This window comes from Microcaecilia unicolor, chromosome 2 (genome assembly GCF_901765095.1).
Source record: "Microcaecilia unicolor chromosome 2, aMicUni1.1, whole genome shotgun sequence".
Classification (NCBI taxonomy): domain Eukaryota; kingdom Metazoa; phylum Chordata; class Amphibia; order Gymnophiona; family Siphonopidae; genus Microcaecilia; species Microcaecilia unicolor.
This window is the reverse complement of record NC_044032.1, coordinates 78494971-78520281: the sequence shown is the minus strand read 5'-3', so window position 1 is coordinate 78520281 and position 25311 is coordinate 78494971. Positions and strand designations below refer to the sequence as shown.

The 25311-nt window shown below is 44.0% G+C and overlaps 1 protein-coding gene across 5 annotated transcripts in view; it reads left to right on the top strand.

The window, feature by feature from the left end:
- Positions 1-25311, top strand: part of DAB2 (DAB adaptor protein 2) — a 179915-nt gene that overhangs the window by 62427 nt on the left and 92177 nt on the right. For all 5 annotated transcript variants that reach the window (XM_030193076.1, XM_030193073.1, XM_030193070.1 and 2 more), the window contains exon 3: positions 9846-9985. In XM_030193076.1, the coding sequence (XP_030048936.1) occupies positions 9846-9985 (140 nt within the window). The remainder of the gene's footprint in view (positions 1-9845; positions 9986-25311) is intronic.

Here is a 25311-nt window from a genome sequence, read left to right as displayed (position 1 = left end):
GGGGGCTGGGGTTGAAATTAGAACTAGCAGCAGCTGAGAAGGGGGCTAAGGCTGGAACTCAGGGGCTGAAAAGGGGGCAGGTGGGAGCTGGGACAAATCGCTGGACATGGATGGGAGGGGAGGGCAGAGGAGAATCACTGGACATGGATGGGAGGGGAGGGCAGGAGAGAGAGAAGAATTGCTGGAGATGGATGGATAGATGGAGGAGAGGGCAGGGGAGAGAGAGGACAATCGCGCTGGACATTGATGGAGGGAAGAGAGAAAAATTGCTGGATATAGATGGAGGAGAGGGGAGAGAGGAGAATTGCGCTGGACATGGATGGAGGGAGAGGAGAATTGCTGGGCATAGATAGATGCAGGGGAGGGCAGTGGAAAGAGGAGAATTGTTGGACATGGATGGAGGAGAGGACAGGGGAGAGAGGAGAATTAGTGGGCATTGATGAATAGAGGGGAGGGCAGAGGAGAGAGGAGAATTGCAGGACATGGATGGAGGGGAGGGAAGACAGGAAGGAGATGAGGGAAAGGGAAGAGACGAAAAAAACTGCATATGGTTGGAGAAAATAGGCAAAAACTGGATCCACTCTATATCTCCTCCAGTAAAGTGTGTGGAGGACCCAGCTTTTACTTATGGATGTAGGGTAAGAAATGAAAAAGAAAGGAGGAAAGGAAAGAAATAAATGGAAAGGAAGCCCTGGAAATGGAGTTAAGAGAACAGACAGAGAACAGCAGAATTAGAGGCTAGAACCAACATGATCAGAAAAAAAATCATGTTATTTTCATTTTAGTGTTTGGAATATGTCCAATTTGAGAATTTACATCTGCTGTCTTATTTTGCACTGTATAGGAGGAAACGTATTTCTTTCTGTTTTTCTGGTATTGTGCTGCATGCAGAGTCTAGCTTCCTGGGATTTCAGAATAAGTTTTGAAGAATTTGAAGATGGGCTATCTCTGTTCTGCATGTGTGACTGCAAGGCTAAGTGTCTGAATAAGGATCTGTTTGTTAGGTACTGAGATTTTGATAACATATTGTGTTTCAGATTTGGCAAGTACGTAAGTACATAAGTATTGCCATACTGGGAAAGACCAAAGGTCCATCAAGCCCAGCATCCTGTTTCCAACAGTGGCCAATCCAGATCACAAATACCTGGCAAGATCCCAAAAAGTACAAAACATTTTATTTATTTATTTATTTATTTATTTATTTATTTATTTGTAGCATTTGTATCCCACATTTTCCCACCAATTGGCAGGCTCAATGTGGCTTACATTTGCCGTAATGGCGATTACCATTTCTGGTCCATAGAATTGCAAATGATGTTGACATCAGGTGCTTACATACATGGTGGAAGAATACATCAACATACATGGTAGAAGAATACATCAACATTATGTTATTGCATAGGTATTGACATTAGGGTAGACGTGATTGTGTTTGTTCATTAAAAGCCGTGGGTTAGTCAGTCGTGTAATGAGAGATCGGTTTTGTCTTGTTCATGTTCGGTCTATTGTTTAATAATTAGGATGGTTTTATACTGCTTATCCCAGAAATAGTGGATTTTACCAAAGTCCTTTTAAGAACGATCTATGGACTTTTCCTTTAGGAAGCCGTCCAAACCTTTTTTTAAACTCCGCTAAGCTAACCGCCTTTACCACATTCTCTGGCAACGAATTCCAAAGTTTAATTACACGTTGAATGAAGAAAAGTTTTTTCCGATTCGTTTTAAATTTTCTACATTGTAGCTTCATCGCATGCCCCCTAGTCCTAGTATTTTTGGAAAGCGTGAACAGACGCTTCACATCTACCTGTTCAACTCCACTCATTATTTTATAGACCTCTATCATATCTCCCCTCAGCCGCCTTTTCTCCAAGCTGAAGAGCCCTAGCTGCTTTAGCCTTTCCTCATAGGGCAATCGTCCCATCCCCTTTATCATTTTCGTCGCCCTTCTCTACACCTTTTCTAATTCCACTATATCGTTTTTGAGATATGGCGACCAGAATTGAACACAATATTCGAGGTGTGGTCACACCATGGAGCAATACAAAGGCATTATAACATCCTCATTTTTGTTTTCCATTCCTTTCCAAATAATACCTAACATTCTATTTGCTTTCTAGCCGCAGCAGCACACTGAGCAGAAGGTTTCAACGTATCATCAACGACGACACCTAGATCCCTTTCTTGGTCCGTGACTCCTAATGTGGAACCTTGCATGACGTAGCTATAATTCAGGTTCCTCTTTCCCACATGCATCACTTTGCACTTGCTCACTTGCAAGACTGTTCTAAGTTTTATTTAGCAGCATCTAGAAGCCATATTTTCCACTGCGCACCAAGGGTCTTTTTCAAGACCAGCACGCGACTCACCAGAGTCTCTATTCAAGTACAAGTCTTACCAGATCAAGTACCAAGACTCCTGAAGAAGGCACTCTACAAGGTACCCTGTTTCGGCACAGGAAGGCACTTCCTGTGCCAGAAACAGAGTACCTTGTAGAGTCGTTCCTCAATAAACTTCATATTTGAAATATTAGATGTCCTCGGTCTGGTTTTGGAAGGGCCTGGTTCTGTTCCCACTCCCCCTTGCTCCATAGATTTTTTGTGGGACATTGCTGTTCTTTTCCACCCTTGTGGATTTACTGCTCTTGAAATAGGCTGAAAGGACATGATGTGATTGAGAACAGCAATTTCTTCAAAGGAGACTGATTCTTGAGAACCAGTCAAAAATTTAGAGTAGATATTTTTATACTTTCTCTTCTTCTTTTGGTTCTCTTCTTTTGCTTCTATCTTTCCTTCCTGTTTTCTTTGTCTTGACACCTTCATTTCTCTCCTTTCTCCCATGAGCTTTCCTTCATCTCCTTTCTCTAACACAAAGCAGTGAGGAAATAGAGCCCACTTGAAGAACCAAAGAGACTTTATTATAACGAGCATCTGTAGCACAGACCAAGCCACCTGACACAGCCACGTTTCGTCAAAAACAATGCCCACGTCTGGGGTCTCAAATGGGATATATTGCTGGTTCAATGTGGGAAAAATGACACTGATTCAAAGCCTCAATCAGCTAGCAAATAAATTTAGCTGCAAAAACCACAGAGCAAAATTCACTGACACAGGCATTGGTCGGTGCTACAGACATTGGTTATAATAGACTCTTTGGTTCTTCAAGTGGGCTCCATGTCCTTACGGTTTTTGTCTTGCTGATCGCAGTTGTGGGGATCTTTACCCTTCTCTGACATTATATCTCCTTTTTACAACATTCAGCTTCCTGGATTCCCTCCCTTCCCATCCTCAAATGCCTCCCTCCCTCTTCTCTCTCTCTCTCTCCCCCAACCTCGGTCTTCCTCTCCCACCATCCCTGGTCCTTTCTTTCCCCCTTCATAAGTTCTTTCTCCTTTTATCTCTATCCAATTAATAGTCTTCTTGCCCTATCCATCCAACTTGTGTCCTTTGTTTTCTTTCTGATCATATACCCCCATCCCCAAAGGGTGTGGAGTATAGATTATGTAGCTAGGAGAAAGTGTTTACTTTTAAACACATTCTGACCTTGTATGCCTGCAGTTCCTCTTGTTTTGCAGCCTGTTACCACACTGAAAGTTTGTTTTGGGACATTTTTTTGGAATATGTAATATTTTTAAATTTATTCCTGTGAAGCTGAGGCAATTAATCATTTTGGAAAGTATGCAAATATGGCAGTGTGGATATGCATTTTTGGCTGTCATTACAGCCCAGCCATATACTCTGTGTAGTTGCTCCACCATTTTCTATAGATGACTGAAGTAACATGAGTAACTTTACACACTAGATGGATTAGAAAATGTGATTAGCCAATAAATGATATGGCCTAGATTAGAATAGACTGGAAATGGTTCCTTATAAACTCATTTGCATCCAATTCTCTCCATTCTGCTTCTTGACTAGGCCCTGTTCTGGCTTGGTATAGCAAATATTTTTTATTCACCAGCCTGTTTGCTCTAGTTGAAATAACCCCTATGTGAATAGTCAAATAATTGACAGGCTTAGTACAGAACAGTGTCTTGATTTGTAATGAGTAACAAATCTTTCATCCACATTCCAGTTCTTCATCTGGCTGGACTCTGGCCCATACTTATGTTTGTAGCTTTTGCCACTAATTGTATATTTTTTTTGTTCCAAGTTGTTTCTGCTGGTTCATCATTCCTCCACTGTAGAATCCTTGCAACTCGTTCAACAAACACTTAATGCTGACCTAGTTCTATGTATATCTTGCTCATATTTCAATTTTTTTGTGTGTGGATTCACTCCAAGCGCTCCATATTAAGAAAGGCGAAATGTGCAAATGAAATAGGCTTTCATGCATGATTCTCAACACACACAAACCTTCTGTATAGTTTTATGACAAACAAAAAGTGCTAATAAGAGACAAAGCCACTGCAAATGCAACTTTGGCTGGCCATTTGGGACCAGACAACCATGCTGCTGTGATGCCTATCCTAGATGGGAACACCAAAAGAAAGCACAAAAGAGTCCTCAAGACTGAAACAATGGAAACTCCTTTAATGCAATGGACCCGACATGGGCCGTGTTTCGGCACAAAAGAACGCCTGCCTCGGGTCAAATAATATACTCTGCAATGGTTAAAAAAATCCAAAATGGTCCTTCTAACCACACTGGATCGGGCTATACAACAGGTTTCCAACAATCCACTGATGCAGGTGTTCTTTTGCACCAAAACATGGCCTGTGTCGGGTCCATTGCATTCAAAGATTCTCAATTGTTCCAGTCTTGAGGGCTCTTTTGTGCTTTCTTTTCCTGTCTTGGTTTTTGTACTTTTGGACCCTCTCTTTTGCTACTTATCCTAGATGGGAAACCAGGTTATGCAGAGTGAAGAGCAGGCTTAAAGTACTAGCCTTGAGGTCAAGAAAGGAAGAGAAAAATACAAGGCAGTCAAAAAGAAACTAAAAATAGCAATTTAAAAAAACCCCTTGTAAATACTGGAAGAGTCCATGAGTATAGTGTTGTGTGACTGACCGAGTAGATCCCTGGCCCTAAAACTATATATGGAGCTGGATTTAGTAAATGGTGCTGAAAGTTAGGAGGAGCCTCCACGGAAAGTTAGGGACTGGAAAGATCTGTGCTGAAATTACATTCTATAAAAGACACTCCACACCACATGCCCTTTATAGAAGAGCACTTAGTGCTGATTCCCATGACCAATTTTGGGTGCACGGATTTACACCAATGGAAAGCTGATGTGAAACCTGGTGAGCAAGTTGCACGCCCAACCCTGGAGTATGGGAACACCCCTGAACCACCTATGCCTCTCCCATGGCCATTCCCCCTTTTGGCTTTGCACAAGACAATTTTGGTTTGCAACTTTATAGAATAGCATGCAGGCAGAAGTGTGTTAAAGCAGAAGCATGCACAAATCCAAATTGCCAATAATTGGTGTTAATTGACTCATTAAGGGGCCCTTTTAACGAGCGACGGTAAGCCCAACATGGGCTTACTGCATGCTCTTCCAACACTACCGCTGGCCCAACGTAACCACCAGCGGTAGTCCCACCCCAAGCGTGCGCCATTTCTGGGGGAAAAATAACCCTCCCTGAAATGGCTTGCGCAGTAATAACCTGGCGGTAATCAGGCATCGGTGCATGCTGCACGGTTACCGCCGGGTTAGCACGGGAACTCTTATTGCCACCTCAGTGGGTGACGGTAATGGCTCCCCGCCACATGGCTATGCGGTAAGAGTTCTCTTACTGCATGGCCATGTGTGTCTGGGAGCTTTTTTACCTGCTGCACTAAAAGCATGGGAAAAACAGCTCCACCGCTAGCGCAGGGCCCTTTTTCCCGTAGCTTGGTAAAAGGGACACCTAAATAGTTATATTGCACACACGTCTGAAGATGATGCCCAAAATTTGATAGACAAATTTCAGCAACCTTTAGAGAATCCAGAGAAGGTGATTTGATGAGTCACTAGGAGAAGTAATCATAGTAACATAAGGACCCTTTCAGTTAATGCATGCCTAATGCAGCTTAAAATGGCATACTGCACACACTTTCCCTTGGATTCTGTATATAGCAGTAGGCACCAGAATTTGTCCGTGGATCTGAGATGCATGTGGGACTTAATGAGGTAATAGGTACCAATTAAGTACTTAATTGGTGCTAATTGGTGTCTAATTGAAGTAAGATGCAGATCTCCCCTGCATGGTATTCTATAACTTGCGGCCTAACTTTTATAGCACACAATTGCAAAGGGGTGAGGCCATGGGAGGGGCATGGGAAGGGTCTTGGGTGTTCCCCTAAGTAAGGCACCAAGTTATAGAATTTGGCTAATCCATGCCTAGTTTTGGGTGCTGGGCTTCCATCTGTTTCTATCAGCTGCAAGTCTGACGCCAAAAGTTGGGCATAATCTGCAAGCTATGCCAATAAAGGTTGGGTGCCAGTCTTTTCGATGCCTAAATCTCAGTGCTATTTAAAGAACTTCCCCCTTTGCACAGGAGTTAATTTAATTGTCAGTGGCATCCTACAAGAAAGAACAATGCATATCCACTTGAAAAATAGGTTCCTAGAGAACTCTGCTTCTGTTATTCTAATTTTTTCAGGGAAGATGATTGAACAAGTAGTGTTACTGCAACTGACAACTCTTTTTGGCTGAAAACTCAAGGGTAAAATATTCAGCCAGCAGCGGTCATCATTTATTTGGCCGCCATTGGCGTTATGTCTGAATAATTAATGCAGGCCATGTCCATGCACAAGCACTGAATATCCGGGTTTATGTGGCCAGCTTTCTCTTATGTGGTTAAGTGTGATATTCAGCACTTAACTGTCTAAGGGGTCCTTTTACTAAAGGGTTGCCGCGTGGCAACCCGGAACTACCGCCAACCCAGCATGGGTGCTGGCAGTAATTCTACCTCAAGCGCGTACCATTTCCAGTGCTATATAGAATCAGATCTGATTTTCTAGAGCAGGGGTTACCTGACAGTAATCGGGCAGTGCTGTATGCTGTCCTGTTAGCGTGGGAGCTCTTACTGCCACCTCACTGGATGCCGGTAACTGCTAGCCCTGAAATGGTCACTTGGCAAGTGTTAACTTACTGCACGGCCATTTCTTTGTTTGACCTTTTTACCGCAGCTTAGTGAAAGGGCTCCTAAGTGAAACTGAATAAAGATAGGACTGTGTTTTATGGAGTCCAATTTGTCTGAATACATAAGTGCTGAATCCATCTCTGGACCACTCACAAAAATAGCTGGTTTTTAGTTTAGCAGTTAATGTTGGTATTCAGTGGTACTAACCAGTTAAGTGCCACTGAATATCAGTGAATAGCACTACAGAAATGATTTAACTGGCTAGGAGCAGCCAGTAGACGGTAACTAAAATCGAAGTTTTCAGTTTTGGCTGTAACTGAATCTGTGGCTGAAATTTGCCAATTCAGTTTGGCTGAAACTGAAACTGTCGTTCCCCTACCCCTCAAAACTCCTGCCCTCCCCAGGCCTACCTTCAAAACCCTGGTGGTCTAATGGCCTGTTCCTGCCAGCTCCACACTCAAAATGGCTGCCAAAACTTCCTGCTGCATCCTCGCAAGACTACTGGTTGAGGTGGCAACATCCATTTTGAGATTTGAACTGCATGGGTAGGAGTAACTGAGGATTTTTCCTACCCATGCTAGTTCCAGTTTCAAAATGGTTGCCACTACCTTCTGTGGCAGTCTTGTGAGGCTGCTGAGGGAAGTCGTGACAGCAATTTTGATGAGCCAGGAGCAACTGGGGATCACACGTTCCCTGAAAAAGACAGTAGACCACCAGGACAACAGATGGCAGGGGTAACTCCATTTTGGCACGTGTTGGGTGTGCGTAGATGCTTACACGGTTTGGTTAAAGGGTCCCTTTGTTTCATAAACACTCCCATGGGCTGGGCTTCCTCCCAGTCACTCCCCTCAATGACTCCTCACAGGGACTCACTCTCTTTAGTAATCCCAATCCAATAGGGGATTGTATTTAGTTTATTTGCAGTTGGTACCACATTTTTAACAGAAAATGCAATAGATGTCTAGCTTATAATAATAATAATATATCACCGCAACAAATGACAACCTCCTGGCTCAGTCACTTCATTCAACTTAGGCTTGGAAAACCCTTCTGACCAACAGGGAAAGTCAAGTGTGATGTTACAGGAATTCTTTGATAGGTTCGTCAACCCCGGAGGTGAGACTTCGATTCCTAGAACTTTATAGCCTGGCTAAATAATGATGTTTCTTCATTATTCACATCCTGCCTGTCTGGGTCAGATGACAATGACCCAGATGAGCATACTTTGCTTAATTCCTTTTATGGGTTTTCCTCTCAATGAGCATATAGCAATCACGCGTATACTGCTTGATTTGAACAAAACTGTTTATATAACATAAAGCAACAGAGCATGCACAAAATACAAGGGTCAGTCAGAGGACAGCAGATGTTCTAAGGGTCCGCTGACATGTTTACATAGTGTAAACCAGAGAGCAATGGACAATAATCTAGAATACCATTACAAATTGTTAGCTAAGTATTGAGTTTCTACTAACTTTTGTTATTACATTTATTGAAGATAACTGAGAAGCAAATTGTAGAGTTTTCATCTCAGTTTTACGAGCACAAGTTTTCTCTTGAATTAATTTGCAGATGTGTAGAATTGTTTGTGAAGGTTTTCTTGACGGCTTTATACTAATTGAACCAGTGCTTCTGATATCCATAAAGTCCTGAGAATGTACTGTACTATGAATGTGTCCTGTGTGAAGAAAGATGAAGAGTATACATATATGGAATGTTTGAGTGTTTTTAGAAAATATGTGGAGTTCACATATGAATGTATAAGATGCAAGAATGAATGTATACAAGAAAGTACAAAGTTGTGAATGAAAGCAAAAAAAAAAAAAAAAACTTAGAGTAAAGGCTGAGTGAAATAGAATAATGTAATGTAGTGAGGCCAAAGCAGTTTTAAAAGACAGTTACTGGCACTACCAAAAAGGAAGAACAGCACTAGTACTGTAGAAATAGCTTTTGTATGGGAAACCACATGCACTGTTTAGAAATAGCATATGGGTGTTAAAACAGATTTTTTTTCTAGTAGAATAAAAAGTTTACTTCAACTACCTTTACTCATTTTCTAAAAGTGGAAACAAATTTTTTAAATAAACATACAACAATGACATCATTGAAAAGAATCTGCACGTGTACAAGTCTCATGTCACAGTAAGTATGAATCAGTGGGCACTCTAGAGCTAAGAAAATTGTGTCTAGAAAGGTGAAATGATAGTCATGCGCAGGGCCGCCGAGAGGGGGGACAAAAGTCCACGGGCCCGGGCCTCCGGGGGGGGGGGCCTGGCGCCGCCGCAGTCTGGCCTGCCCTCCTGGAACTGATTTTAAATGCCGTCGCTCCTGGAACTGATTTTAAAGTGCCTCCCTCACCTTCGCAGCAAGCAGTGGCAGGCCACTCCTTCCTTCTGTGTCCCGCCCTCGCCTGACGTAACGTCCGTGAGGGCGGGGCACGGAAAGAAGGAGAGGTCTGTCTGCCGCTGCTTGCTGCGAAGGTGAGGGAGGCGCAAGGTTAGTGCACAGGGCCCTGGGGTGGAGAGAGGGCCCGGCCAGGTGGAGGGGGGCCTGGTGACCTCGGGTGGGGGGGGCCCGGAGGCGGCCTTGTCCCGGGCCCGGCCCAGTCTAACGGCGGTCCTGGTCATGCCTTCAATCTTCCTTAAATATAATTCTTGTTTAGGATGAATATCTAATAAATAACTCTTTCTTCGTGATAGCTATCTGTTGAAAGATGAAAAGCGTTCAGGTGAATCGAACTGAATCCCTTTTTTCATTTTCCCCCCACTCTCCACATCTTTTAGGATCAGAAAAAACTAATGAATTCCTTTTGGCGAGGTTCAAAGGAGATGGCATCAGATACAAGGCTAAACTGATTGGTATTGATGATGTTTCTGAAGCCAGAGGTGACAAAATGAGCCAAGATTCTATGATGAAATTGAAGGTAAAATGTTAAACAATCCTCTTCTGTGAAAAAGTTTGATAATCTGTTCAGCTCAAAAATATGATTTAGTAGTACATGGCACTTTACAGATCAAAAACATCGTTTGAGTGAACCTAGAGCTGTCCAACCCTGGAGTGGTGAAGAAGAAAGGTGTTACATGGCTGGAAGTCTTGGCATTCAGTATAGATGTAATCCATCCCACTATGTAATCATTTCATGATAATTAAAGGCAATTTAAAGCTACATATAGGCTAGTATTTAATAAAAACTGAGAGGTCATTTTATCTCAACAAGGAAAATGTTTAGGACCCCTTTTACAAAAGTACATTATGACATTAAAGCTGGAATTAGTGTGTTCTGTTAACATAATGGTTGGTACTTAGCACACTCTGATTCCTGTATTAATTGAAAAATGTGGCGAATGGGCAAGGGCTGTGCCTTAAACATAACCTGTGGTATGAGCCACATGTTCAGAGGGTAATTTTATAACAGAGGGCTTAGGTTAACTGGACAGATTGGTGTTTATTTGTAGCCTATATGGGGCTGATATTCAGACTGTGGAAGGCAGCCTGGCTAACTCTCACACTTGGCGGCAAACCCAGAAATTCAACACCATGGTATATTCGGCGACCAGCATTGATTTTTTTTTGGGGGGGTGGGGGGCAGCTATGAACATAGCCGGTTAAGCCGAGAAGCTAAGTTATAGCGGCCAAAGATATACCTGCTATTTATATGGGTCTATCTGGCCGGTCAGCTGATGAATATTGACACTAACCGGCTATGTCACGCAACATAGCCAGTGCCTGGGCTAGCCGCTAAGGACCAGCTTCTATAGATGACACCTAGAAAATCCACGTGGAAAACATTTCCGCCTAAGTGTATTCTATAAGGGGTGCCTATATTTAAGCGCAGCATATAGAATATGTTTAATTGATATCCTAGCACCCTAAAACTACGAGCCTCCATTTACACAAACAAAAATGCCCCAGTACCCTTCTCCCCTCTTCTCCCATCTGAGACCCCCATCCCCACCCCAGTCCCCTTCTCCAATTTGAGGCCCCCCTCCCGAGTCCCCTTCTCCCATTTGAAAACCCCATCCCCAGTCCCCTTCTCCCATTTGAAAACCCCCTCCCCAATCCTCCTCTCCCATCTAAGCCCCCCCAACTCGACCCACCTGCCACCTTCGTGGAGAGACGACAGCCCTCGTCTCCTGCCTCCTTCCTGCTGTGCCTTAAAGAAAAATCTGAAAAGCGGCATGGCAGGCATGCTTCGTGTCTGCCCTGCCTGCTTGTAAAAGAAAGCGGCAAATTTCCTTGTCAACGTCGCAAGGGCGGGACCCAGTGAGGGAAGACCCGACGCGACGTCGTGACGTCAACAAGGAGGTTTGCCAACACTTTCTTTTACAAGCAGGCAGGGCAGACGCGAAGCATGCCTGCCCTGCCGCTTTTCAGATTTTTCTTTAAAAGGCACAGCAGGATGGAGGCAGGAGACGCGGGCTGCCTGCAGTCTGCAGCGCCGATGGAGCACCCCCCCACCTACTGACACCTGGGGCGGACCGCCCCCACCGCCCCCCCCCCCCTTGGTACGCCACTGGGCACAGGTCACTCCTTGCGGGTAGCTGATCCACACGGTACTTTCCTCCAGTTACACAGTTCATCAGTTGGTGGACCTTATTAGGTCTCACTGGTCTTCTTTCCACCTCCACCTCCACCTTCTTCCAAGGTTTCTGACTAACTCTTTTCTCCTTGTTCCCGCTCTCCTGAGTCCCTGATGTACAGGTGACCAGCCGGGACCAATCTGGATCTTCCTCGGCTCACTGCATGGCAAGAAGCGTTCGTTGTTCTTGACCTTCTAGTTGTTACATTTTGGTATGCAGTTTCTGTTTCTCACCCGCCTTGCTGGAGCCTTCAGCTTCTCGGGTAGATAAGGGGGGGCCTGATTTGCCCACAGCATGTCCTTGGATGATACATGACTTGCTAGTGATTTTCCAGAAAGCTGAATTAGCTAAATCACTGCTATGCAGGTCGGAGTTTACAGCCTCCATTTTGCTGTCATGGGATTATACAGGCCAAGGCCCGCAAGGTGAGACACACAGGGAAATACTCCTACATAGCTCTATAGAAATGATTAGTAGTAGTAATAATAATGTACCTAAAAGCTTCTGCATGAAGTTACACCTCTTCCAAGATAGGTGTAAATTCATATATATATATATATATATATATATATATATATATATATATATATATATATATATATATATATATACTGGTGTGAACTGGCACTTTTGAGGAGTTTATAAAATCCATGCTTAAGTGTCAATACCACCTCCATGTTACCCATTCTCTGCTCCCAGGACTACCAACACATACAAACGGCAATCCTATAGCCTGGGTGCCCATATTTATACATGTTGCATGTGTAAATATTTAGAATAATGGCAGATACATGTGTAGGTGGACATGTACACACGTAAATGAAAAAATTCTGCCTAAGTCAGTGGTCCCCAAACCTGGTCTTGGAGGTACCCCTGCCAATCAGGTTTTCAGGATATCCACAATGAATATTCATGAGAGAGATCTGCATGCAGTGGAGGCAGTGCATGCAAATCTCTCTCATGAATATTTGTTGTGGATATTCTGAAAACCTGACTGACTGGGGCACCTCCAGGACCAGGTTTGGGAACCACTGGCCTAAGTACTATTTTTCAAATGCCCACTTAACTTACGTAATGCATATTTGCAAGGGGGGAATACATAGAAGTGTAGTGTAACAGGGGGTTACAGGTTAAAGGGAAAAAAATAAATTTTAAATACTTACCTGGGGAATCATCTTGGGGCGCAGTGCTAGCTTCGGGGCCATTGGATGGGTTTTCTGGGGTGGCTAGGGTGATGAGGTGTCTGCTGGGGTGATTTGGGGTCAGTGTGGGCCAGGGGGAAAGGAGCGTGGTAAGGGAGATGCTGCATGGGGCAGCGTTGCATTTTTTTAAATTGCTGGCATCGTTGGGGCTTTGGGGGTCGTGCTGGTGGGTCGGTGGCGCTGAAGTTTTCCGTGGTCCGGGGACGACTAGGGACGACCCCGGACCTGAAGAGGTGAACCGGAGCGAGAGGAGTGCTTCGGGTTGGGTGAGGTGAGCCGGTGCGGCGGAGGACAGCGTCGTGGTGGCAGTAAGGAGCACTGCAGTGAGGCGGGGAAGCACCAGAGTTGTTTTTTTTAAAAGAAGATGGCCGGCAAGAAGAAGACGTCGGCGCGAGTGTGCATGAGGTGGCACGCCTCATGCACATATCGGGATCGCGCGTCTTCGCGTTTAGGCCGAAGCCGGGGCCTAAATTTTGGGCCCGGTTTCGGAGTTTTTTTATTTTTAACTCCGTTTCGGCCCCAGGACGTCGAGGACCGGAACCAGTGGCAGGCGTCGTGTGCACAGAAAATCCTGGTTCAGGTAAGGGGTCTTTTGACCCGGAATTTTAATTTATGTATTTTTAAAATGTGTAAATTCAGTTTTTTATTTTTTAAAAATCAGGGATTTGTTTAATTTAAATTTGGTTTTCAGTTTTGGGTTCGGGGAATTTTTTATGATTTTTCCAGTGGGTTACATTTTGAATTTTAATATTTTAAGGGGGTCTTTTGGGAGGGGTCTGTTTTTTAGGGGTTAATTTTTTAAATTCGATAGGGTAGGTCCGGAAGGGGAGTTGGAAATTTATGGGATGGTTTTTGGTCGGATTTAGGGATTTTGGAGAGGTTTAGAATAGTTTATTTGAGGGCTGACATTGGAAATTGGGATTTTTAAAATTGAAAAACAAGGATGGATAGAGAATGGGGGATTTAATTTTTGGGCCAAATGTTAAGTGGTTTGGGTGAAATGTAGGGTGGCTAGGATTTTTGGAAACATTTTTCCATTGAAATCTATGGGATTTTTCTGTTTATAATGGAGCTGGAGCAGCGCTGGTCAACATTCCGCAGGTCAGCTTGGCCAGTTTAGAATTTTTAAAAGGGATAGTGATTGGCTGAGCTGGCTTCGGAATAGCAAGCCAGCGCTGGTCTCCTTGGCAACGGTGGTCAGAATGTGTTTGGAAGTCAAGGTGAGAGGAGGTGCGGTGTGCGTTGGGAGTGTGTGATAGTGGTTTCAGAGTAAAAAGGGTAGAGGTTTGAGGAAATCTTGGGGAAGTATCGGAATATAGGATATTGGTTAGGGTTTAGGCTGTTTGGTAGAGTTGATATTCATTTTTATTGGAATTTGGGGTAGTTTAAGGGGGGTTTGGAAAAGTGAATGGAGTGTATGGGAAGTTGGGGTATAGTGCAGGATTTGGATTAATATTAGAATCTGGGTGGGACAATTGGTTTTAAAGGTTAAGTTAATAGAGATAGGTATAGGGGTTATAGAATGGAATGTTAAAAGTATAACTAAGAGTATGGGATTTGAATGAGAGGTATGAGTGATTAAAGACTGCCAAGCACATTTAATAGGGAAGTTAGGTAAAATAAAAGTTTAATTAGAGAGAGTAAGCCTGTAGGATAGAGAATTGTTTAATTATTTTGATTTTATTAGTCAGACGGCCACAGTATAAAACTGTTACTGACAATAGGTATCCTGGTTACCTGATCAGCGAAGGGAGGGTCTTGCTTCCATTTATTTTATTAAAGAGTGAGGTTTAGGAAGAAGAGCTGTCGCCTGCACAGTAGCATAGGCAGAACATACATGAAGCTCCCACTTATGACAGTGGCCATAGCCAGATGGCCATTTTTGGTAGGTATTAATTTTCTCTCTGTCCCCACCCTCTCCCCCACCCACTAGTCTCTTCCTCTCTTTTCCACTTCTCACCTCACCTGTGAACCAGCATTTCTCCCTTCTAGCCCCTTCTTCCCTCCCCAGTGTACCCTTTACAATTTTTCTACACTTGCAGAGATAGTTGGCAGCAATCAATGATTCACGTACACTGCTCTCACTGATATGATCCCGCCTATGTGGAAACAGGAAGTTGTGTCAGACAGAAGTCTCTGGTGCTGGTGTGAGAAGCACATATGAATCACTGCTCGCTGCTGGCGACCACTGGAAGTGAAGAATAATATTTAAAAGGGTTGCCAAGAGAGGGGGGCAAGATTCCCCAAGCCCGGCATCCAAGGACGACCCTGCACCGGCAATCAAAAGAGACTGTTCTGCCGGCCACGAGTCCTCCTTCTTGATCCATCCTGCCAATGTGGAAACAAAAAGTTACTTGATGTGGCAGGAAGAAGGACCCGTGGCTGGCAGATCATTCTCTCTCGTTCGCTGCTGTGGGGGAAGAGGCAGCGGCGGGGGTGGAAGCTGGGCCCTGAAGATTGTTTGCCCCGGGTCTGGCTTTGTTTCTCGGCAGCTCTGGTTTTAAAAGGTACACAGTGGGGGGGGGGGGGGGGGGGGGGGGATATTGAGAAACAAGGAGAGATGCTGTATCCGTTGGCAGGGGAGAGGACTGAGAGATGCCGTGCTTGGGAATCCCTGCCAGTCACAGCAAGGGTGCTGGGGGGGGGGGGGGGGAGAGATGCCAGGAGTCTTCAGCTGGCTGAGCATGGGGCTCTCCACCACTCCACCACCCATAGCAAGGGTGAGCTGCTGTGGGCGGGTCTGAGCCCAAAGTGGGTGGACGTGGGTCCCTGCCCACCCAGTCCCACCGATGGCTACACCACTGTTATGTGCATAGCTTATAGAGTACTGTAAGTTATGTGTTTATAGGACTTATAGTATGCTCTTATGCCAGCTATTGGACTGGCATAAATGCGGGCACCTAGATGTTAGGTGTATCGATACTGGTGTTGTGCTAGTATTCTATATCAGAAACTAGGCACCTGTCCTACAAATGGATGTGCCCAGTTATAGAATTGCTCTCATAATGCAAAAAGTAGGTACTGTGTTTTCTAAGCATTTATTTTATGCATATATATCCTGGGGTTACTATATAAGTGTAAAACACTCTAAAAGAATAGAGATATAAACCAAGCTGAAATATCCTATGAACTACATAAATACAAAACTCAGCACAGTAAAGAGAATTAGTCTGTTTCTCATATAGCGGAACTAGAAAAAATACACAGAAGGGCAATGCAGATGATAAAGGAGATAGGACGACTTCCCTATGAGGAAAGGCTAAACTAGGGCTCTTCAGCTTAGAGAAGAGACTGCTGAGGGGACATATGACAGAGGTCTATAAAATACTGAATGGAGTGGAAGGAATAGATGTGAATCACTTGTTTACTCATTCCAAAAATACAAGAATTAGGGGAAACCCAATGAAGCTACTAAATAATAAATTTAAAACAAATCAGAGAAAATATTTCTTCACTCAACGTGTAATTAAACTCTGGAATTCATTGCCAGAGAATGTAATAAAAGCAGTTAGCTTAGTGGGGTTTAAAAAAGGTTTGAGTGGCTTCATAAAGGAAAAGTCCATAAGCCATTATTAAGATAGACTTGGGAAAATCCATTACTTATTTCTAGGATACACAGCACATAATCTGTTTTACTCATTTTGGGATCTTGCCAGGTACTTGTGACCTGGATTGGCCACTGTTGGAAAGAGGATATTGGGCTTGATGGACCTTCGGTCTGTCCCAGTATGGCAATGTTTATGTTTTTATATTCTATTTTTACATTATTAAATGAGAGGAAAAGACCTTAGACACCCTGCTCCTTAGCAATTGTGCTTAGATCAAAGGGCTTTGTTCAGAAATCATTGGTCCAAAAACCTCCAGCTTGTTTTTATAAACAAATGTGCAAGTACAGACCAAATATTCACATAACTGTAACTAGAAAAGGATACTCACAGTGTGACTGAAGCTTGAAAATTAGTAGTTGTATAAATAAAGGGCACCCGCTTCATTGATAAGGCTGGATGCTGATGAAAGATTTAAGCGACAGTGAAATGATAATTCCCTGCCAAAGTCATAGTGAAATGGCAGCCCCATTGGGTTTTCTCTGCATAAGATAAGGGGCTTTGATACAATTTTGAATATTTTTGCCTGTACTTGCTCATTTATTTATAAAAACAAACTGGAAGTTTTTGGACCAATGATTTCTGAACAAAACCCTTCGTTCTACGCACAGTTGCTAGAGGAGCAGGGTGTCTGAAGTCTTTTCCTCCCATTTAACAACGTAAAAATAGAAGTAAACAGAGGAGGAAACAGGATTAATTTTTTTGAGTTATGTATTTATGTAGTTATTATATAAGCACCTACTTGAGCATGTAAAACTTTGTTCTCTATACTCAAGTTGCTCATCAAAATTGGGCAAGTCTATAAGGAAGGCGCTAACATTTAGGCACCAAGAATGCAAGTAAAAAAGTAAATGACCAGAATTTTGGCATATGTGTGCGTAAATGTCAATATTCAAACTATGTACTATTCTAATACATGGTACCTACATGCAGTGGATGGAGCAAAAAAGTAACCTAACAGATATAATAACAGCAGGCTTGGGAACCAGGAGCCCCAAATTCAAGTCCCACAGCAGCTGCTTGTAGCCTTGGGCAAGCCACTTAACCCTCCAATGCTGGGCAGGTTTTAGCAGCAATGCCAGTCCAGGCCATGCTCCCCTGTGCCATTGCCTTCTCCCATCAGCTTGAGGCACTGCTGGCCAACAAACTACTCCTGCATTATTCCAAGAAAACCATAAAGGGGGTCCCTCATTGTATGACCTCCATGAGTCATGGCAATTATGTGGGGTCCTCACTGCTGCTAGTGCCAGAACATCACCCCATGACTCACGTGCATGTATTTTGGAATACCAAGGTGACCCGAGGAGGGGACCAACCTGTCTGGATGGTGGTTTCATGGTCCCAGCTGGATGTTTGACTGAGCAGCATACATCACTTTGGACTTCAAAATGGATGTGCATTCTGTGTGGGCTCTGGGGCCTGAGGGCCTGTTTTGTGGGTGACACCTTGTGCTATGAGGCTCTGATGCTCAAAACTGCAGCTATACTAAACAACGATGGAGAAATACCACCGGAACAGCGCCCCAGAGCAACTCCCTAATATTCAATGCTAATGAGATACAATTTTGGTGTGCTTATAGCGTTGAGCATCAGGGAGTTGTTCAGGAGGTAGGAGCAGGATGGTGCTGGATGCATGCACTCAGAAGTTGTGTGTTAAGCACAACTTTTCAGTGCATACCCAAGATAATGGCTGTAACTAGCCCTGGTACTCTGGTGGACCCAAGTTCCCCCTCCCCTCGAAACACATAAGGATCTGGTGGTCTGGTGGATCCCATACCCCCCTCCCCCCAAATACATAAGGCCTCAGTGGTCCAGTGGATCCTAGACCCCCCACCTCCTTGAAAATAAATAAAACCCTGGTGGTCCAGTGGGACCCCTGACTACCCCCCCCCCCCCATTGACAAGCCCCAGTGGTCTAGTGGTGGCCCCTCCCAATCCAACCGCTTCATATGTTGAAGAAGAAGAAAGGACTAAGACTCCTTTCCTCCTCCTGTTTGGCAGTCCTCAAGATGGCGGTGCCCAGTCTGGTGCATCCTGGGATGCATTCAGTGGGGCCTAACTACCATATAAGGGAGGCCAGAGGTCTCACTGGACCACCAGAGTGTTTTTAGGGGGTGGGGGGGGGGCCTGAGGTCTACTGGACCATAAGGACCTCATGTCTTTGGGGGGGGGGTGGGCATATGGGATCCACTGGACCACCAGGCCCTTACATCATTGGGGGTGGGGTAGATGATTTATAAATAAATATTTTTCTGCATGTTAATTTAAACACATGTAACTGAATTAAGTTAAGCACTGATGCTGGCATTGTAACTTACTAGATGACAGCACATGAAGACCGATGTGGTCCATCTTACTTGCCCAGTAGGGTTCCAACCAACCAACCTACTTTGAAAACAAATGAGTGAATCCATAGAATCCTGTAGTTAATATTGGAGGAAAAGACTTTAGTAGACACATGCTCACAATCTAGGGCTGCAATTTTTAGCCAATTATATGGTGGCTACACCATGACTCCTTTATTATTCATCCAAACCCTCCATTGCCTCAGGCATAGGCGCCCCATATAAGAGGCTTGGGGAGGCTAAGCCTCCCCAGCCCAACCGTGACCGTCCCCTGGCTGCCTCCTCCTTGAAAAACAAAATTGTGTCTTCCTCTCCATGCCGACTTCCACCCCCCACCCCCACACTCATGGCGCCGGCTTCTCACTTCGTCAACCGGCACTCCGTTCCTTCTTGCCCCCCCCCCCCGCATGTTTAACCCTTTTATTTTCAGTGGCTTCGACAGCAGTGAAGAAGACAGCACTACGGGCTCGCCTCCAGCTTCTCCCTTCCCTCACACAGTGTCCCACCTTCTGCAATGATGTATTTCTTGTTTCTGCTAGGGCAGGACACTGTGTGAGGAAAGAGAGAAACTGGAGGCGAGCTCGCAGTGCTTTCTTCTTCACTGCTGTCGCTGACACTGAAAATAAAAGGGTTAAACGCGTGGGGGGAGCAGGAAGGATCGGAGATGAGGACTGTCAGGGAGCTGAAGGAGGGCAGGGAGAATCGCTGGACACAGGTGGGAGAGGAGGGCATGGGGAGAGAAGAGATCGCTGGACATGGAGAGGAGGGGAGGGAAGGGGAGAGAAGAGATTGCTGGACAGGAGAAGAGGGGAGGGCAGGGGAGAGAGGAGAATTGCTAGACATGGGTGGATGAATGGGGCAGGGGAGAGAGGAAATTTGCTGGATATGGGTGGATGGAGGAGAGGGCAGGGGAGAATGAAGAGTTGCTGGATATGGATAGATGGATGGAGGGGAGGGCAGGGCAGGGGAGAGAGGAGAATTGCTGGATATGGATGATGGAGGAGAGGACAGGGGAGAATGGAGAGTTGTTGGACATGGATGGATGGAGGGGAGGGAAGGGAGAGAGGAGAATTGCTGGACATGGATGGATGAATGGGGACAGGGGAGAGAGAGGAAATTTGCTGGATATGAGTGGATGGAGGAGAGGGCAGGGGTGAATGGAGAGTTGCTGGACATGGATGGAGGGAAGAGAGGAGAAATGTTGGACATGGATGGAGTGGAGGGCAGGGAAGAGAGGAGCAATGTTGGACAAGGATGTAGGGAAGGAAAGACAAAGGAAGGAGATGCACAGGGATGGAGTGGAAAGGAGAGAGGAGAAATGCTGGACATGGATGGAGGGAAGACAGAGGAAGTAGATGCACATGGATGGAGGGGAGGGGGTTAAGGAGAAATGCTGGATATGGATGGAGGGAAAATTGCTGAATTTAAGAGCTGGATCAGAACACTTTGAGGGCAGATGCTGAAACTGGAGAAAGAATAGGGACAGGGCTACAGATGATAGACAGGATGCACAAGGACACAGGAGGATGGTGGACATGGTGAGAGAAAAAATATCAAATGGAAAGAAGACACTGCATAAAACAGAAGACACTGGGACCAAAGCGAATAGGAAAACTAAATGATCAGACAACAAAGGTAGAAAAAAGTATTTTATTCAGAATTTATTAATTGGAATATGTCAGCTTTTGGAAATATGCATCTGATATTTTGCATGTAAGTTTCAATTTTTCTAGTATTGCTGCATGCTGAGTCTGACTTCTTGAGGTAACTTTCCAGTTCACTATTTTGCCTTCATATCTGTTGTGTCATGTGTTTTTCATGTGTGATCAAGGTGCAGTATTCTGCTAGTGTGTAGTATTTGCAGCCCTTTTTGTTTTGTTTTTTTTCACTAGGTTGTGTACTGGTGTTTTAGAACCCGGTGTAATTACAGTGCTGCCTTTCCACGCATAAGGTTGTAGCTTGTCCTGTCATTGGAATTAGTGCTGTTATGGTCTGGTACAGTTATGAGTGTGTTTTTGCACAAGTTTGTGTATAGTGTTTTACAGTGAAGAGATTGTGTGTTGGCCTTGCTGAGGTGGCACCAAAACATCAGAAAGGGTGTAGAGCCTAAATCATGACACACTACCTCTTGAAGGATCTACATATGGTTGTTAATAAAAGGAGCTCATTGTGAACACTATCCACCCTAAAAGGGTGTTTTGTGGCTCTACATGAGAATTTGTGATATTATGATCCCTTGTTTCATATTGTGGACGGTCTACATTTTCCGTATGGGTGGTATATAGGTGTATTAGGGTCTGCCCAGTGTAATATTTATGATACAGTAAGGTTCTGAGTGTGTTTTTGCACAAATTTGTGCATAGTGTTTTGCAGTTGAGCGACTGTGGTTAGTATATGCTTTGAGCAACCACTTTATTCTTTGACATATGATACATATTTAATATCTACATTTAATAAAAGGTATTAATTGTGACTATTTTATTTTTACTTTTTTTTCTGTGTGTTGTCAGACAATTATGGATGTAAGCTCCACCCCTGGCCCCACCCCTATCCCCACCTCCTTTAGCCTCCCCAAACAGTTGGGCCACCGACCGCCTATGAACTCAGGTACAGACTTAGATTGTGAGCCCTCCTGGGACAGAGAAATATCCAGTGTACCTGAATGTAACTCACCTTGAGCTACTACTGAAAAAGGTGTGAGCAAAAGCCAAACAAATAAAATAGGTCTAGAAAAGCCTCCACATTTTTTGTGTTATGCTTAATTTAATAATAATAATTAAAAAGTTTCTTTAAATGAGTTCAAACTTATTCTACCAAATTATGAAACACTTATCTTTGAGATAGCTGTCTTTAAAATATTAAATATATTAAAATATTCTTTGTCCCTTGTCCCATGGTATTTTAAAGACAGCTAATTCAAAGATGTGTTTCCTTAATTTATTAGAAATAATTTGGGACAAATGACACAATCCACAATAGTTAAAAACAGCTAATTTAAAGATAAGTGTTTCCTTAATTTGGTAGAAATAAGTATGAGCTCAATATTTAAAGAAAAAAATTTGTAACTATAATTATGAAATTGATTGTATTGATTCACTCATTTTTTTCAATCCATGATGGTTGGTGCGCTTAAGCAATTTTTGGTTTGAATTGTACCTATTCCCATTTGATGTTTACATGGAGGGGCATAATCAAATGGGGACGACTATCTCTAAGGACGTCCATCTCTAAGGACGTTCTGGTGAAGGGGTGGGGAAACTCGTATTATCGAAACAAGATGGACATCCATCTTTCATTTCGATAATACGGTCGTTTTCATTCACTAAAAACTGCTCCAGGGACCTGCATACTGCTGTGATGGAGCTGGGTATGACATTTGAGGCTGGCATAGAGGCTGGAAAAAATGTTTTTTAATTTTTTGGGGGGTAGGGGTGGGAGGGGGTTGGTGACCACTGGGGGAGTAAGGGGAGGTCATCCCCGATTCCCTCCAGTGGTCATCTGGTCAGTTTGGGCTCCTTTTTGAGGCTTGGTCGTGAAAAAAAAAGGGACCAAGTAAAATCGGCCAAATGCTCGTGAGGGATGCCCTTTTTTTTCCCATTATCGGCCGAGGACGCCCACCTTTTAACCATGCCCCTGTCCCGCATTCGGTACACTGCCGACATGCCGCCGTGAACTTTGGTCATCCTCGCGACAGAAAGCAGTTGAGGACGCAAAAAATCGGCTTTCAGTTATGTCGATTTGGGCGACCTCGGGAGAAGGACGCCAATCTCCCGATTTGTGTCGGAAGACGGGCGTCCAGTGTGCCCAATCCATGATATTTTAAAGACAGCTAATTTAAAGATAAGTGTTTCCTAATTTGGTAGAAATAAGTATGAGCTCAATATTTGAAGAACATTTTTTAACTATAATTATGAAATTGATTGTATTGATTCACTCATTTTGCCAACCATGTTGATGGGTGCGCTTAAGCAATTTTTGGTTTGAATTGTATTTATCCCATTTAATGTTTATTTAGTGTGCCCAGTAGGGTTGCCAGAGCATTACCTGTTGTACAGTGCAGGTTGCTTTCCCCATGCATTTGTTCTTGTTTTTGGAGGTTGTACTTGTTACCCAATGCAGGTTACTATCCCCATGGTTTTGTAGGATAAATAAAACAATCATTTCACAACTGTTAAGATGTTCCATTCTTGGATTCCATCCTCTTGCCCCATGGAGGGGCATAATCAAACAGGGGCGCCCATCTATAAGGGCGTCCATCTCTAATGACGGCCCCGTTAAGCGGCGTACCCGACTGTATTATCAAAACAAGATGGCCGTCCAAATTTTGTTTCGATAATACGGTCAGGGTCGGCCAAATCTCAACATTTGAGCCGCCCTTAGAGATCGCCGGAGTTAGAGATGGCCGCCATTGGTTTTCGCCAATAATGGAAACTAATGGCGGCCATCTCAAACCCGGCCAAATCCAAGCCATTTGGTCATGGGAGGAGCCAGTATTTGTAGTGCACTGGTCCCCCTCACATGCCAGGGCACCCTAAGGGGCACTGCAGTGGATTTCACAAATTGATCCCAGGTGCATAGTTCCCTTAACTTGGATGCTGAGCCCCCCAAAACCCACTACCCACAACTGTACAACACTACCATAGCCCATAAAGGATAACGGGAGGCACCTACATGTGGGTACAGTAGGTTTCGGGTGGGTTTGGAGGGCTCACATTTACCACCACAAGTGTAACAGGTGGGAGGGGGGGGGATTGGCCTGGGTCCGCCTGCCTGAAGTGCACTAAAAACTGCTCCAGGGACCTGCATATTGCTGTGATGGAGTTGGGTATGACTTTGAGGCTAGCAAAAAAATGTTTTTTAATTTTTTTTGGATGGGAGGGGGTTGGTGACTACTGGGGGAGTAAGGGGAGGTCATCCCTGATTCCCTCCGGTGGTCATCTGGTCAGTTCGGGCACCTTTTCGAGGCTTAGTCATGAACAAAAAGGGACCAAGTAAAGACCAAATGCTCGTCAGGGCCGGCCTTCCTTTTTCCATTATCAGCCAAGGCTGGCTATCTCTTAAGTACACCCCCGTCCCGCCTTCGGTATACTGCCGACACACCCCCTTGAACTTTGGCTGGCCCTGCGATGGAAAGCAGTTGAAGCTGGCTAAAAAAATCGGCTTTCGATTATACCGATTTGGCCAGCCTTAGGAGAAGGCCGGCCATCTCCCGATTTGTGTCGGAAGATGGCCGCCCTTCTCCTTCGAAATTAAGCAGGATTGGGATCCACTCTTTTTTGAATTCCAGCACCATTTCTGCTTCTACTACCTCCTTTGGAAGGGCATTCTAGGCATCCACCACTCTTTCTATGAAGATGTATTTCCTGAGGTTCATTTTGATTCTGCCTTCTTGCAACTTCATATCATATCCTCTTGGTCTGGAGCTTCTCTTCATTTGAAAAAGACTTGTTCTATAATACCTTTCAAGAATTTAAAAATCTGTATCAGATGACTCTTGCCCCTCCTCTCCTCTAGTGTATACATATTCAGGATCTCCAGTCTCTTCTCCTGTGTCTTCTGATGGAGATTTATTCCCATTTTGGTTGCTTTCCACTGTACTGACTCTAGCCTTTATGCCCTTAGCAAGATACAGCCTCCAAAACTGAACAAGTGAGACCTTATCAGTGTCTTGTGCAGTGGCATTGTCGCCTCCTCATTGCTGCTTGTGTTCCTATATATCCCAGCATCCTTCTGGATTTGGCCACTGCCTCGTCACATTGTTTCAACACCTTGAGATCCTAAGATACTAACACCCCAAGGTCTCTCTTCTGGTCTGGAGATAGCAGCCTCTGTATATAGCTCCCTTGGATTTTTGCACCCCACATTTCTTTGCATTAAAGGTTAATTGACAAGTGTTTGACCAGTCTTCATGTTTTTGTAGATCCTTTCTTGTGCCTACAAACCTAAGAGCGCTCACTCATTTGCAGATCTTTATGTCAATCATATAAAGGCAAAAATTCCCTTCTAAACCTCTGGAAATATTGCTCACAAATACATTTTATAGAATCAGCCCTAGGACCAGGCCCTAAGGCACTCCACTGCTCACCTGTCTTTCCGTTGAATGAGTGCCATTCACCAGTACTCTCTTTTGCCTATCAGTCAACCAGGTTTTTTTGTTGTTGTTGTTTTTTTTTTTTTAGAGTTTTAATGTTGTACATTCAAAAATGTCAATACAGTACAGGAAAAGGGGAGAAAAAGATGAAATAAACCAATTATCAAGTATACAGCAAATCCAATAAACCCACATCAAGGAAGAAAATAGCACTAATCTCAAGAGAACAAGTTTGAAATCAATAGTCATAATCTAAGTACTGTATTCTTAAATCATGCACAGCGTATTAAACAAAGCACTCCATTCCCAAGGCAATTACCATTTCATGACCTTGAAGAAACTGTTCTAATTGCAGAGAATCACAAAATATAAACTCCTCACCCTAAAAGATAATTAATCATTTACAAAGATACTTAAAGAAAAATTT